This window comes from Anolis carolinensis, chromosome 2 (assembly GCF_035594765.1).
Source record: "Anolis carolinensis isolate JA03-04 chromosome 2, rAnoCar3.1.pri, whole genome shotgun sequence".
In the NCBI taxonomy this organism is placed as follows: Eukaryota; Metazoa; Chordata; class Lepidosauria; order Squamata; family Dactyloidae; genus Anolis; species Anolis carolinensis.
The window spans coordinates 42880337-42897632 of NC_085842.1; the positions used below are offsets into that span (position 1 = coordinate 42880337).

Sequence of the window (17296 nt, forward strand, 5' to 3'; positions counted from 1 at the left end):
CCAAATTACAAATCCCAGGAGTCCTTAACTCATGGCAGTTAAAGTGGTGTCAAACTTCATTAATTGTATGGTGCAGAGGTACCCTGAGATATGTTGGGTGTTATAGTCTGAAAAAATACACCTCCCAAATTCTGACCAAAATCCTTTTCAAGATGAACCATGTGAGGTTATAATTCCAGTCAAAGTCTCAATTTTCCTTTCTCTGTCTCTATTAGAATATGGTTAGCTTTTTCCAGAGCAAACAGGTTATTCATGAACTTTAATGAAGGCCTCACTTACACATGAAATTCAACATACATTCCTGGGAAATCCCTCTTTTTGATGTCATTCAAATCTGGAATTATCCCCATACCATCTGAAAAGTTGGCTACAGTGAAATCTGGCAACAGTAAGAGGTTTCTGAATATCTCCTAGACATTTACACAAATTTGTTTGCAAGAATGTGCAGCATTTAAAGTGAACTCTGCAGAAAATGCTTCAGCTGTACTCCACAAAAAGGAAAGTCAGCCTTTTTTTTTTTTAGCAACCCTTGCAAGTGCTGATTTATTATCAGTAAATGTTTTGGTTGCTGTGAGTTTTCTGGTCTGCATGGCCATGGTCCAGAAGCACTCTCTCCTGACCTTTCACCCACATCTGTGGCAGGCATCCTCAGTGGTTGTGAGGTATATTGAAAACTAAGCAAGGGAGGTTTATATATCTCTGGAAGGTCTAGGGTGGGAGAAAGAACTCTTGTTTGTTGGAAGCAAGTGTGAATGTTGTAATTAATCACCTTGATTAGCATTTAATCGCCTTGCTGATTCCTTTCTGGGGGAATCCTTTGTAAATGTTTGGTTTTTATTCCTATTTTATATACCTATATACCTGGAGTCATGCAAACATTTCTTGGATGAAAAGCGGTCATGAGTGGAAAATTTTTAGAAGCCCTGGTCTTAGTGGGAGAAGCTGCAGCCATTACATAACGGACCGTCATGCAGCTGTTAAAGGCAGGGATCAAAAGTTGGCAGCTGTAAGCATTGTTTTCCCAGGATATTGCTGCAACTATTGTCCAAGAAATGATGCAATGATGAACTGACTTTCTGGTGATAATTCTCAAGGTAGTGGGACAGCTGTTTGGAGGTGGTAAGCCCATTACAAACAAGAGTGAGACGCAGGTGAGAGCTGGAGCTAAGGGGACTTGCTTGGGGAGGAAGCTTCGAGCCAGTGATAGAAAAGACAAGCTCTCAGTGAGACATATACTTGCTATAAAATAAACCGAAATAGGATTGTCAGAAGCATGAGCAATAGGAGACCATCTTCTCTTGGTGATGAGACTGCAGGAAACCCTTGGTTGATCCAAGCAAGAGTTTCCTGCAGCTTAAGGCTACACTCTGGTACTTGGTACATGCAACAGTTAAGGAAGGTTAATTTGCCTGTGCTAAATTTTTTTTATAAAATTGATTTTCACATGATCTGTTAATTCAGTAATTAAAACAAATAGAGATAATGTAGCAGTCAACAATAAATGTTAGCCACGTCTCAAAAGCCATATAATTGATGCCTAACAATAAAATAGTTAATTTTGAAATCATTGCTGTATATTTTAATAAATTAAGGGCAAAATTTACATTGTAAACGGGATATTTCCAAGCTTTGGTGATAACTTCAGCAAATGAATTATGTGTCACTGATGCTCTAGCAAGATTATAGCTGCTTTCCTCCATATCCTCTTTGCCAGTTGCAACCACTCATTATATTTTTCCTCTGATATTTTCACTTGTGGGGTTCAACTTCAGGATTTATTTGTGATATGTGGGAGGTCCTCCTGATCCCATCAGATAGTATATGTGGACAGGAACGAGTAAAGGTTTCTTTCAGTGCTACATTGAAAGGCATTCTAAATATACTTTCTCCTGTCCTGATCCCTTGGAGACAGGATGAGTTAAGAGACTTATGTGAAATGTATCATTGTCATGTCACAAATATTCCCTGCAGGGGTTTTGTTTGTGTGTAAAAACGTAAGCGCCACTTCTCCCTCTTGAACCCATGGATTTACAAGTTTCTCTTTGCAACCATAAATACAACAAATAGGGTTGCAAGAGCTCATGTGGAATGGTAAAAACAGCTGTAAGTGACGGGGTTTCCAAAGTTTGTTTTTTCACATCACTGCAGCAGTTAACGGCTCTGTTATGTAATATGGTAGCATAAGGGAAACATTTTTTCAAAAGGAATGATAAGAGCACCTGAGAGAAAGAAATGGCAAGTGCCAGTCATTTTCTGAAACAGGATCAACATAGGAAATAGATTTGGTTTGTATAATCTAGCATCATGTAGAGCAGGCATGGGCAAACTTCGGCTCTCCAGGTGTTTTGGATTTCAACTCCCACAATTACTAACAGCCTACTGGCTGTTAGGAATTATGGGTGTTGAAGTCCAAAACACCTGGAGGGCCGACGTTTGCCCATGACTGGTATAGAGGGTGTAGCATTAGAGAGTAAAATTTTGAAACATTTCTGATATCCCACTCCTCCTTGAAACTGATAATTCAGCGTTTCTTTTCTTCTTAAAAAACTATGGCATTTTAGCACCTCATTTGAGTTCATGTGCAGATACCAGATCCGGGCATAAAGCTATTGGTAGAACATAGTTCTATATGGTTGGGCCCATCACCATGGAGTCCTTGTTTCTTATGCATTACTGCCTAACTAATCTTTAATGGCAAACATTTAAGAAGGACTCCTGAAATAGATCACCATGTATGAATGGGATTGTGTAAGTGGAGCTAGTCCTTAACTTTGACATTTTAGATCTTTCAGAACTCAGCTCCCAGGGTTCCTGGCCATTGGACAAGCTTTATGGGGCCTCTGTACATTAAAGTCCAGAACACCTGGAGGAAAAAAAATGGGAACTGCTGACCTAGACTGAGTCATTTGTCTGAAATACTTTTGACCTGCTTTATAGCCACAAAATGCTCCCAGAGCTGTTTACAAAGATAAACCACAAGGCAGTCCTTGCTATAAGGTTCCAGTCCAAACAACACAATACAAAGTGGAAAGGAGACAGAGGAGGAGGGAGAAAATAAACTTAAACATCAGTTATTTAAACACTTCTGAAAAGCTTGTAACTTTATGGCCTTTGGTCTCCTGCCCACTCAGTGCGGCTTGAATGCGGTTGTGTCCCTTGGTTCTAGAATCATAGAGTTGGAAGAGACCTCATGGGCCATCCAGTCCAACCCCTTGCCAAGAAGCAGGAAATCGCAGTCAAAGCACCCCCGACAGATGTCCATCCAGCGTCTGCTTAAAAGCCTCCAAAGAAGCACCCTCCACCACACTCCAGGGCAGTGAGTTCCACTGCTCAACAGCTCTCACAGTGAGGAAGTTCTTCCTCATGTTCAGGTGGAATCTCCTTTCCTGTAGTTTGAAGCCATTGTTCCACATCCTAGTCTCCAGGGCAGCAAAAATCTCAATCCTAGTTTTTTCTTGGGTAGCAAGAGGGAACCTCTATATCCAAAGGCAGCATACATTCCAGATTCTGGATACAGCTTAATACAGATGTGACTTTTGTACTCCACTTGTGAATCTTCAGGGACAAATCTTTGCCTTTCGTTGACAACAGGATATTGGGGTAGATAGCTCATACAGGAAAGCTATTTTTTAATAACTGAGAGGAGTAAAGATGCTTAAAAGGGGCCATTTATTAATAGGGCTTTGTTTTCTTAGTCTCTCTGTCTGGCACAAGGTGTTGAAGTGAGTGGCTGGCCAATCTAATCCATGCTGGCATTTCTTAGAGTGCACTCAGCCTCCGGATTACTTTTACTGCATTTAAAGAAACTGCCTCGTTGAAAGCGGTTGTCTTTTCTTTTCTATTGTACCTATAAAACATATGCCTTTGTTAATCATGGGCCTGTTTCAGGGGCAGAAATGTATTGGAAGTGAAGATTGCAAACAATGAAATGCCAGTGATGGCTTTCTGCACAATAAACCTGGACAGCCGCCTTGGTTTCTCTTTGGCTCTAATGAGCTCTGACAAGTTTACAGTGCTGCTTTTTCAGAGTCTCCTTGCCCATACAAGGTAGAAAGGCAATGATGAAATCTCCTCTTAGAACTGACTCTTTACAGATGCTCCAGACAGCTCTTCCAAACCTAAATTGGTTAAATAATTACAGATGAAATGCCCAGTCCTGATATTTATTCCTCTCAGTGGGACTTGAATCTTCCTTTTATAGACTGGTCACATCTTCAGACTGCTTGGCGAATACTACATGATCTTTCTAGTAAATGAGTTTTTAGTCTTAAATCCAAATGTTGTTGTTCCAGAGATTTCAAAATGCGAAATACAAGCTAGGCAATGGGCAGATGCCAGAGGGCAGGCAAAAATATAGAAAAGTTACTTACTGGGACCCTTTTAGCTGTAATTGTCATTCATTCTAGAGAAGTGATTTTTCTTTCTTTACTATCAGAAGTGTTGCAGGAAGTTGGGCCGTATAAAGGCTGGGAAATGTGTTGCCATCTCGATATTGCTGGATGGCAACTTCCATCACCCCTCACCATTGCCTGTATTGTCAAGGATCAGTAACAATTGCAGTACAACATCTAGAGATCCATACACATTCCCACTCTTTGGCTATGTGATCCTATTTTAGGATGGCTTGACTAGAGTGAGTTTAACTTTTCTGAATTTACGCATATGATCTATGGAGAAAACATAACATATTAATTGAGAGGTCTTTATTAAGACTGTGACAGTAGCATGTGACATCGCTAGTCAACAGAGCAAATGGGTGGCATTTTCACGCACTCTGCTACCTTTAGGGCAGTGGTTCCCAACCTTTTTTTGACCAGATACAACTTAACTAGGGACCACTTTGACCAAGGACAGTTCTCCAACATTAGTACCAAAAGGGTTATGAATTAGTTTTTGCTCAACTTTAGATTTGGTTTGGATATTTGGGGTACTGATTCAGAAAACTGGATTGGATAGAACACACCAGCTATAGTTTCTGATATGCCATCCATCTGCTCACCCACAGAAAACCCTTTGTAATAATCTAGAACTGATTTTCCCCACATGTCTCGTGGCCACGGCCCACAGGTTGAGAACCACTGCTCTAGGGGCATCTTACATCACACACACTCTCCATTTCCATTTCCATTTGGTCCCTTCACCCACCATCACCAATGCACCCACACTTTCAGTGAGAACAAAGTGAGACAGATAACATGCTGATTGGGGATAATGGGACAAGACATCAGAAGGCTGTATTTATCTATTCCTCTTTCAGAGCAAAACTGAGACCATTCTTACTTATTCTTCCTGCTCATCCCATTTTAGATATCACTGCTCAGTATCTAGACTACGTAATCATGGATTTTCTGCTCTTCTCCTTGAGATGATGTGATTTAGGCTGTTCTTTTGCAGTGTTCACTCCTGAAGGGAAATCAGATCCACCAATAGGCAGTCAAAGTAATATAATCGGTCTTGTTACTGCCGTAGAATAGGCCAAAGCTAGATACTTCCATTTTACTACCTTCTTCTTTTGTCATTGGTTGATAATGCTAATGGATCCTCAACAAAAAGTAGTTAAATAGAAGGGGAGTAATTCCTGGATGACTGGGAAATCATCAATTTTGTTTTATTATGCCAAGTCTGGTCATGTAGTGCACATGTAGTACAATTGTTGCCTGTGCACTACCTGTCCTTTTCCTAGTTCTCTGACGTTTGTCAGCTGGAGAATTTGTAGCATCAAGGAAATCCAAACTCTGTTCTCATCTTCACTTCATGTACGTTGGCTGTATAAACTGCATTAACTTTGCACAGTTTGTTCTCCATTCTGTCTGAATGGAGATACTGGAACTCCATTTTGAAAACTAAGACAATCAAGGGACTATTCAAGGTTAAGTCAAAGCCAGATTTTTTAAAAGCTGGTTTTCAATCACTTCCAGATTTAAATATCTGTCTCCTGCCTACACTTTGGAGGAGAACAAGCTTTCTATATTCCAGAAAGCTGGGAGGAAAAGTCAACTATTTATAGATACTTCCCAAGACAATGCACTGGGCTGGACCTCTTGGAACATGTACTCTGAACTTGGCTCTAGGTTTGTTACACACTCCTTAGAATGGATTGTGCTTTTTTAACCTCTAATTGCTTTTTCTCTTCTTTCTTTTTATGTAGCACTGGAATTATTTTAGTTTGGTACCAACCAAGCTCTGTCAAACTGTACATTCAGTCCGTAGTTCTAAATGCATTACAGTGTGGCACATCTTGATTTTAGTAATTGTAATTAGCTGACTGACTCATTCCAAAGGGTGACTCCTCTTCATCCTGGAAAGGAGGGACTAGTGGGGTGCCACAGGGATCTGCCCTGGGCCCAGTCCTAGCCAACATCTTTATCAATTATTTGGATGATGGAATACAAGGCATACTTATCAAATTTGCAGATGATACCAAATTGGGAGGGATAGCAAATATCCCTGAGGACAGAATCAGAATCCAAAATGACAGATTAAAAAGTTGGGCCAAAAGTCACAAAATGAATTTCAACAGGAAGAAACGTGCTTGCTTAGTACTATGCTTAGGCAGAAAAAATGAAATGCACAGATACAGGAGAAGTGATACATGACAACAATATCTGTAAGCGAAAGGGGTCTAGGGGTCGTAGTAGATCACAAGCTGAACATGAGTTTTTTAAAAGCCAGTTCAACTGCATCCATAAGAGTGCACTGTCAAGATCAAGGGAAATCATATTCCCTCTCTATTTTGTTTCAGTCAAACCTCACCTGGAATAACTCTGTGTCCGGTTCTGGGCCCCATAATTTAAGAAGGATATGGACAAGATAGAATGTATTTAAAGAAGTTTGACCAAAATGGTAAAAGGTCTGGAAGCTGAGCCTTATGGGGAATGGTTTAGGGAACTGGGGATTTTTAGCTTGAAGCAAAGGCTAAGAGTGGACATGATAGCCATGTGTAAATATTTGAAAGGATATTGAGGAGGCAGAACATGGAGCAAAGGATTCAAAATATAGAAAAAGAGATCCCACCTAAACATTAAGAAGAACTTCCTGTTGATAAGAGCTGTTCAACAGTAGAATATACTGCCTCGGAGAATGGGGAAATCTCCTTCTTTGGAAAAATGTTAACAGAGGTTGGATAGCGATCTGTCGAGAGTACTCAGTTTGTGGGTTCCTGCTTCCCTACCTTGCCCCATCAGCTGCTACCTTTTTATAGAACAACCCCCCCCCCCCCACTATAAATGAAGAATAAAGAGTGGTGGCCATCTTGGAAACAACACATGAAACCAAGGATTAATGGGTGTAAGACATAGCTACAGACTGCAACAGTCTGCAAAAGGTGGAATGAATAATTGACCAGATGGATACAGATCTTGTTATCCCAAACTTTCATATGGAAACACAGAGATGATGAACAACATTTATAAGGATAAACATAACTCATCCCCGAGTTTAAAAGAGGCAGAATGCAATGGAAATTATGGGAAATACTGGTGTAAGTGGACCAATAGAGAGAAGTAGATGGATAGATGCAATGAGTCTGGGACAAGAGAATTTCAGTTTGATATTAAATCATGGTTCCAGAAGCCATCTTAGCGATCACTGAACATTGCTAATGTGAAATCACGTAGATGAAGGAGAGGGAAGTCTTATTTGGGGCTCTAAATTTAGGAGTTTGTGTAAATCAGTGGTTCTCAACCTGGGGTCCCCAGATGTCTTTGGTCTTCAACTCCCAGAAATCCTAACAGCTCGTAAACTGGCTGGGATTTCTGGGAGTTGTAGGCCAAAAACATCTGAGGACCCCAAGTTGAGAACCACTGGTGTAAAGGATGCATCTCTTTCTACCACTGCTATTGTTCTTATTATTGTTTGAATTAAGTGTGTGTGTTTTTGCACTGATTACCACAAACCAAAGTCACACTGGTTTCAAACGGATCTGACTAGATCCTGCACTGAGAGACAAGTTGTAGGTATTAATAATGAAGTGATTTTGGCAGAAGCTGTGGGAACTCTGGGGCTGTGCAACATACATATTTAACAAACAAAGTCTTGCTTGTGTTTGGCATTTTTATACGCTCAGGTGGATTTGCAGCTGCAGTCACTACCCCTCTGGATGTAGCCAAGACAAGAATTATGCTGGCAAAGGTAAGAGCTAGAAGAACAGCGTGGAACAGACTGACAGGCTTGCAGGTTAACAACTCTAGGATTTTGCATAGTAGCCACAAAATTGAATCCAGCGCCTTTTAATGGTTTCCCTTCTTGCATTTTATGTTTGGGGTATCTGTATCCATCATTCTAGTGTCATTACTCCTGACTTTCCTTATCGCCTTTAAGTTTTTGTTTCACTCAGTTGCTTCCATCAAGTTGCCTAAGTAATACCTAGTCTCATCTACTAATGAGTTTGCCCCATTTTTATAATTCAGGGCTAACAATCACTTTAGCCAAACTAATTTTTATCAATACATTGAAGGAAACATGCCTCTTTTGTGTATGTTTGTGTGTATAGATATAGATGTCTGTGCACATACTGGTATGTGTATGTGTGTATGTTTTTATGTGTGTGTGTATATATATATGTATGAATGAATAAAATCAAAAAGTTGGAATGGCAATTTCTCTAAAGCTGGGTTAGAAATTGAAATCCACCAGGGAAAACCACACCCCTATAAATGTATTTGCACTGCACTGCACAGTTAAAGCAGTTTGATACCATTTTATCAGCAATGCCTGCATCCTTCAGAACCCTACAATTTGTGCTAGAGAACCCTAGTGTACTCCTTTGAATCTGTAAGGAGGAGCCATAGCATGATATAAAACTACTATAACATTGTATTGCAAATACGTTCTATGTCTGGAATCCTGTTGTAGTACTATATATGCAGTTACACTTTTTTCAAAAGTTGGCAAAGGAAAGCAAACCAAAATTGCTCTGAGCATAGCTTTACCAGTATAATGTGTAATGCAGCAACAGGATTCCCGTGTCTAGTGAATCCACCTTAAGAGTGTATGGAGAAATAATCATAGTGCCAGGATGCTTTATTACAAAAACCTTCATGAAAATAAGGAACTTGCACTTTAGCGAAGGATAGAGCCACCAGACATGTATCTTGTTTCCTTCACCCATAAATGACTTTGACAAATCGTGGGAACAATCCCACGATTGTCTTGAAAATATGCCATAACTACCAGCTCTGATTCAATGCTACCCTGCTCTGTGATATTCTAGAAGGAGATGTTTTTCTGAATATCACTGATAACTGTTAACAATTCTGGTAGAGTATAAAAAGTAAACAGTTATCATTCTGCCATTTAGTTTCCAGGCAAGGTATAAAGTATTTGAAGCCCTACATCACATATTCATACTCAAGGTCCATGGGGCGAATTCAGTCCACCATGTCATTTTATGTGGTCTTTCGGATACTGAACTACAACTCTTGTATTCCTCATCATTAGATATCATGACTAGAGCTGATGGGAGTTGTGAAACGGTAACAGCTGGAAGGATGAAGTTATGCTTAGTCAGGAGAGTGGAATTTGAGTATTGATACAAGGCTTGTGGATGTGACATCGGACTTTAAAATGTCCTTTAACCTTTCCCCAACTGCAGTAGCACAAGTGCTGATGGGTTGCAATTTCCATTATACCCAGTCTGCATGGTGGATTATCAGAAGTGATGGGAACTGTTGTTCAATAACATCTGGAGGCCCAAATTGGATGAAAACTAAAGAGCACCGGCTACTATGTAAAAGAAATCATAGTTGGCCCTCTGTATCCATGGATTCAATGGTTTGAAGGCAACCATAAGGCTGATATGACTCTCAATGAAATTGAGTTTCACACCCCTGGACTACATGGTTTGAGTCCAGGTTACTTATAGGATTTCTTTCTTCCATATAATCCGCCCTATACACTTAGGTCCTCTAAGAAACATTGACTTCATCAACCAGGACTAAGTTGGCAACTGTTATTCAGAGAACGTTTTCTTCAGCCACCCCCAAATTGTGGAATGATCTGCCACAATTGAACAGCTGGATACATTGTCCATGTTTAAAACAGCATTAAAGACCAATCTCTTCTGACAGTTCCATCCCAATGGTCTTCAGATTATGAATTCGGTCATGAGCTTTTAAATTCTGAATGGATTGTTTTTAATATGTATTCTTATAAAGCTGGTAGTGATGTTCTTTTGCCTGATTGTGTTCATTTTAATTGATGCTCATATTTTTAATTGCATTGTGTGTCTATTCGTTGCCAGTGTTCCCTGCCTCAATTCATACGGGGAGGTGAATAAAAACAACAACAACAACAACAACCACCACCACCACCACCTCCTCCTCCTCCTCCTCCTCTTCCATATCTATTGATTTATTGCAGCCATATGAGATTCCGCCCCTGGCATCTTAGTTTTAAATGTCTTTATAAAACTTATGCATGAGTATTTGGAATAGAAACCATACTAAACAAGGTGACCCAGCAGTTGACTTCTACAATAACTCTATAGGCTTATCTCTCTCTTTCTCTTTCTGTATAGACTGGCTCCAGAACTGCAAGTGGGAATGTATTATCAGCTTTGCATGGAGTGTGGAAGGCAGAAGGGATATCAGGGTAAGGCTCAGAGGGCAGGCTAATGATGAAAACATGTCACCATGGCATGTTAGAACCAATGGATTTTACTCTTAACACCCCATTCAAATGGCATTTGTCATGTGTATTTCCTGAGATTAATGTGATGAATGTTTGCTGATTATTTGTATGAAGAATTTATGAAATTTAAAGTGACATTCACTCACCAGTAATATTGGATAATGCAGCACACACTAGGAATGACTACTTATATAGGAAGATAAGTTCTGTTTCAGATCAGACTGAAAAAGTATCCTTGGTCCTATTTTTTCTTCCTGCTTGGTGGATCATTACTACAAGACTTTCGCTGGTTAATAATACATTTCTGGGGATAATTCAAATTGCTATAGAAAACATGTAATATCTTATGTGGCTTGGGCTCAGACTATATGAAAATATATAAGAGTTCTTTCTCTGCAGCAGCTCCCAGGCTGTGGAAGTCAGTCCTTCTTCCAGAAAACTGTCCTTTTTATTTGAACCAGGTTTGAGTATTGCAGAAGTATCTTTTAATATGGGTGGGTATGCCGTACCTTTGTTTTCATAGATTTTTTAAAATGCTTTTAAAATATTTTGCATTTGTGTGATTTTTAATGGAATTGTTTATGTAATTGTGTTTTGGTTTTTTTTTTACATTTTGTTTACAATTGATGTGTATTAATTGTATCAATTACCCAGGCCAACACAAAATTTTTGGTGTCTTGGCTTTTAGGCTTGTTCCTAGGGTTATTTGGGGTGCTGATTCAGAAAATTACATTGGATAGACCACGCTAGTTTCTTCAGTATGGTTATCATTGTTTTCTATGGATGAGCAGATGAAGACTGGTAAAGACTGGCATATGTTCTGTATCTCAAAAACTGGAGCTGATGGGAGAAAAGTGGTTCCATTTTTGGAATCAGGAGGTCAAATATACCCAGTAATAGCTTTAACATTTGAGACACCAAAATTTTTGTTGGCCAATGTTATGTTTTGCTTTGACTTTAGCTATTGAGGTCCTTTGGTTCCCATGTAGAGAGGAAGGCAGGATGTCAATAGGATAAATAAGTAAACCATGGAGTAAGCCCTTGGTAGGAATGAAATACCTCCTTCTCTCTTGTGCTTCCCAGCAGTTTGGGTTGAGAAGAATCAGCAACCAATGCTGCTGCAACTGAGAGCCTCATCTTCCATAAGTTTGCCTAGCCTCCTCTCAACCTTCCGAATTCAGTGGCTATCTGTGCATCTTGTAGCAGAGAAATCCACAGTTTTATGTGAGCAAAGAAATTTATGAGGGGCAGGAACAGCAGCTTTCTGTTTAGGGAAACCAATGAGCCCACTTAATAATGTTCAATGCCTAGTGTGTGTTTGAAGAAGATATCTGAGAAAATATAGTCTATTTATATGGAGTCCATGGGGGTTAGACCTTTTTTCATGGCACATTAGTAAGAGTTATGAACGGTATGGAGAGCTGTGGCCCTTGTTTGGCCTTATCATTTTGCCATGTACTGTATGAGAGGCTGGTTGAAAGCAATGTTTTCACCACCCTGTGTCTGTTACCAACTCAGTTTGGCTTACAAATTACTAAAAAAAACATATAGCTTAAATTTACAAAAACGACAACTGTAAGCCCTATGTTTCCATGGATTCAACCATCCATAACTTCAAAATATTTTTAAAAATCAATTTGTTAGTATGGGTGCATGAAATGTACAGTAGTACTGAACAGTGTAGTTGCCCCTCCATATCCACAGATTCTGTACCAGCAGATTCAGCCATTTGCAGCTTTAAAATATTCTCCACCTAAGCCTCCTCCAATAAAGAAAATCCAAAAAAGCAAACATTGGTTTTGTAATTTTATAGAAGGGGCACCATTTTACTCTGCCATTGTATATAATGGGACTTGAGCATCCCATTATCCCTTAAAAACAAACAAACGTGATTTGTTGGTTTTTAAGGTTCAACAAAGCCCTTTCTTACAGACACTGCACCATTATTTTAAAAAATAACTCTCAATTTTCCTATTTGTTGGGGTTTTCTTTGTGTCAGGAGTGACTTGAGAAATTGCAAGTCGCTTCTGTTGTAAGAGAATTGGCCATCTGCAAGGACGTTGCCCAGGGGACATTTGGATGTTTTGAGGTTTTACCCTGTTTGTGGGAGGCTTCTCTCATGTCCCCACACGGGGAGCTGAAGCTGACAGAAGGATCTCATCTGTACTCTCCTTGGATTCTAACCAGCAACCTTCAGATCAGCAACCCAACCTTTGGCTCAGCAGTCCTGCTGGCACGAGGCTTTAACCCATTGTGCCACTAGGGGCTTCTATTTGTTAGAAGTAATTTAATGGTTTACTTTGAGTTAATCTTTCCAGAAATCTGAATGCCTCAAGCTTGAAGTTCAAAATATCTTCTGTCTGTCTTGTAATCATCTCAACACCAGCAGATGATTACAAGAAATAAACTATGGGGGAATTTTTTTTAGTCAGGCCACACCCATCATTATAAAGTAATATAAACAGTATAAATGGGTTTTGTGGTTCTGGAATAATTACAGCTATTGAGGAAAACAATTAATTGCAGGTAACTAATTGGTTTTGGGGTACTGTTTATTCAAATCAGGACAAAATGTCATCCAAGAAAGTTAGCTATGCCCAGCTCTATGTTGCACTAAACAGGTGACAGTCCAAGAAACTGGAAGAGATTTGGAATGATGGGATTTATATAGATTTGTGTAGATATACGTAGAACACAGAATACTAGGAATGGACCAAACCCTTTCAGTTGAAATATTTAGGATATACAATAGCAACCCTGTGCTATTTTGAATGGATGGGTAGATAGATGGGTTTATTTATTTAAAGCTAGTGAAATTAGTCAAAGGGATTGAAGTAATTTCTGTAGGAAGATAGAAATGGCAAGCTGGGGAAAATTCACAGCTAATCTTGATAGAAAGTTGGAAAATACTAGAGACGAGTTCTGCCAGGGCTGGTCCCAAACAAAATCTATTAATCAGAACAATAAAAGTGTCAGGCATTGTGCTTCCTGAAATCAAGAGTGATATATGATTTGTCTAATCAATCATTATTTCACAACAAAGGAAGACAAAAACAAATACAGATCTGTGTTGCAGATTGCTACCTTATTAAAACTAGAGGGCACATTTTGGTTTCTTTTGGCACCTGAGCTATGGATTTACACATTAACCAATTAACATCCCACCCTGTAGAATCTTGGCAATGGCATAATGGGAGATTCTAAGGAGAGATTAATTCATGAGTTACATATTTGCATGCTTTTGTCCTTTCAAATTGGTACCTTCCTGATTTTGTATGCCTTGGCATTTCTCAGTCCTCCATTGCAGCTGTGTTTGAATCCACATAAAACACAAGGTCATAGACTATCTTGTATGACATTTTGGCATCCTAACATGCTCAGTTTCTATTTTAATAGCAAATTTATAGAACTCATGGTTTCAGAGGTAAGGTTGAAAATGGTATATGAGAGACAGGCAACACCAGATTTCCAGGGATCATGGCTGAAAGGGAAGTCTCCTGCCAAACTTTTTTTTCTCTTTTATAGGATACATTGTTCCTTGTATTGCAAAGGTTTAACCCTTTGCTAAGCAGACATGACTGGGCTTTGTGAATTTTGTGTGATATTAGGCACTTCATTCAGTATAGCTGGAGCACAGTAGAATGGATGACGATTGTAGACAGGATGCTGAATGAGAGGTAGATTTATGGTAGAAGTCTACAAAAATACTTGGAAACAAGTGCTATTGTAACAAATTGATTTCAGAGATAACATGCCCTGGATCTTGAGCTTCAGCACACAGAGACTTAAGATGATTTACCCTAGCAGCCATACCATCCATGGTTGCAGTTTTTCTAGGACTATAGATTGTTAGTGCTAGAAAATGAAGTTGCTGGACACATTCATAACAAAACTGCATGTCTATATATAGGTTGCAGTCTAATCTCCTTCAAATAATACTCATGGACATAAGGTTTGCCTTGGATCTTGAGTCTCAAAGATAATCAACCACTCTGTAAATTTTAAAATACATGTGCCAATTGCTGCTGAGAAAAAGACTCATGTGGATCACATCTAGAGTGTCAGGACTACCTGGTATTCAAATGCATCCTTTCATACGTCTCTATTGAGATTCTGGCAAACATCCAGACAAAGAAGTGTAAGACAGTGTTTCTGTTATGAGAGCATTGCCAATAGAGCACTCAAAGGAGAATGACAGCAACTCCGGCGTTGTAGCTTAAACTTGGTGGTCCAGGTGAGAAGCTGTCAACGCATTCTAGTATCCAGGAGAACAACACCCAAACATTGAAACTTAATATCAGGTGAATCAGTGTGTTAAATACATAAACTACTAGGTTTTTAAAGAGATTTGCTGTGGCCTATGGAAGAAGACACAGTTGCATGGCATGAGGGAAAACATGAAATAGTTTTGAGTTTCCTCTCTTGTTGACTTTGGAGGAAATTTGAGTTGAGTCATAGAACTGAGGTTGCTTTGGAGGAAATGCGAACATCCTATTAGAATTCAGATTGCTTGGGATGGAATTCACAGGTGTTCTTAAAATTAAGGCATGTCCTTGATAAAATTATCTTACGTGGAAGATGAAGCCAAGAAATCTATCCAATGAAATCCACAGGAGAAACAGGATACACATCTTAAGATGCTAAGGCCTGGAGAAGGTCTTAAGAGTGCTCATAGGCCGAAGCACATCTGGCTTTTCAACTAATGCAAAGACCATCTTTTTAGTATTTTAAGATGGGCTTCCAGTTTTTCCTATGGGGAAGGTTGTTATTGTGAACCCATAACTGAAAGGAATACAAGCCAGGAGAGAATTTAGTAGGTCACCTATATTAGAGTGATTTGAGATTGCACAGGATACCGTAAGTAGCTTAGCATGTGGATAATGTAACTGTGCATGGTTCATTTGTCAAATGCAACTTTGGCAATAAGTAGGTGTCAATTGATGATGTTGGGCTCTTCCAACGAAAATATCTCAGCATCCGATAAAGACGACAGCATCTGTGTCACAAACTATGACGTTCCACTGCCAGATCTATCCATGGAATGTTCTGTCGGTACTTGCCTTGTTACAAATTACTTGGCTTTAAAGCTATAATTATGGTAATAGACAGAATTGCTGTCTAGTGAAACCATAAAACATTTCCATCTGCCTGCTGCAGCCCTGAAGCAAAGCTCATTACCGCAGACTAGAGCAAGTGCAGCAAAAAGGTTAACAGAGCATTGAATCTAAGTAAATAGTGATTTGAGGAAGGGAGAGACAATCCATAAATATCTGTAGCAGGACTGGCACCAGGCTGCCAAAGGCCCACCGATTAATCCAGGGGCTTTGGCCTTAGCAAGAAATGTGACAGGTTTCAGAAATACTCCTTTATTGCAGGGAAAAAAACCTAGAGCCAGTTCATATGTATTATTTTCCTCAGTAGAGGAATACATGAGACACTTCATCAGGCTGAAAAATCCATACAGATTTTTGATGAATGGTAGTTTTCTGCTAGAATGATGAAACCCTGGTTTCAATTGGTGAATGTGTAGATTGAAACATTATGTATGTCAAGGGACAGGGACTAGCCCATTTGTGTAGTGAATGGAACAGTCCTGAAATGTAAAAAAAAAAAAAATCATCTGCATTTGGAATTTGGCCAAAAATATAAAGGAAGTTAGTAATTGATTGCTAAACAGATGGTTTATGCTTGCTCTCCTGTTTTCTCTATGTGATAATGCAACAGAACTTAGTTTTTATTTTTTTGCATCACACCTCCCAGAATCCATGAGCCAACACAACTACTGGCAAGAAAGTAAGAAGAAAACTAAAGGAGCAGTAGGGCCACTGTGTAGAGCAGACAGTGAGATGTTAAGAGGGGACAAAGAGAAGGCTAAATAGTTTAATATCTTATTTTTCCTCAGCCTACTTCCAAAAAGAAAAGGTTTTCTGACACGCTAAAAAATAAAACAAATGATGTAGCAAGAATATGGCAGCGCTTAATAGGTAAAGAGTAAAGATAAATAGTAAAGGAATAGATAGTAATGGAATGCCTCATAGTGCAAATGAACTCAAGGCTCCAAGGCTGAATGAATTGCATCCAAGGGTACTAAAGACACTAGCAGATGTAACTCAGATCCACTATCAATTGTCTTTGAGAATTCTTGGAGGACTTGTATACATGGCAAGAAACTGGACTTGCAACCTCTTCTAAGAGTCTATAATTCTAGAAACTGTAGTCTGAAAAAGTAACTTTTCCAAACTCCATTTTTATACTTTCTACCTCAGGAACTGTGCGTTCATGATTCACAGGTATCTGGGGACAAAAACAAAGCATATATAGGCTCGGACATCATTTTCATTGTGATTTAGTGGGGTTTTGTATTTGTTTTGAGGACGGTTTGTGAGTGTTTCCATTGTTAACATTACTTAGGTATGTTAACATAATCCTGCATCTGACTGTTAACATAGGCCACAAAGCAAACCCAAAGAGATAAGAGGTGTCCAATTGGATTAGACCAAAGTATCCTTAAGCTTGGCATCCTGTCCCCATCGTGGACAACCAAATGCCTTAGGAAAGCCTTCGGACAAGACATGAGGGCAACACCCTTCTCTCCTTTTCCATATAGCCATTGTGACAAACAGCTATTGATAGGCCTTTCTTTTATGAATTTTGTCTCCTTTCCTTC

At 39.3% G+C, this 17296-nt stretch overlaps 1 protein-coding gene across 3 annotated transcripts in view; it reads left to right on the forward strand.

Moving 5' to 3' along the window:
- Nucleotides 1-17296, forward strand: part of slc25a26 (solute carrier family 25 member 26) — a 191456-nt gene that overhangs the window by 163233 nt on the left and 10927 nt on the right. For all 3 annotated transcript variants that reach the window (XM_008105406.3, XM_003217807.4, XM_062969687.1), the window contains 2 exons: nucleotides 8066-8130; nucleotides 10517-10590. In XM_008105406.3, coding sequence (XP_008103613.1) covers nucleotides 8066-8130; nucleotides 10517-10590 — 139 coding nt within the window. The remainder of the gene's footprint in view (nucleotides 1-8065; nucleotides 8131-10516; nucleotides 10591-17296) is intronic.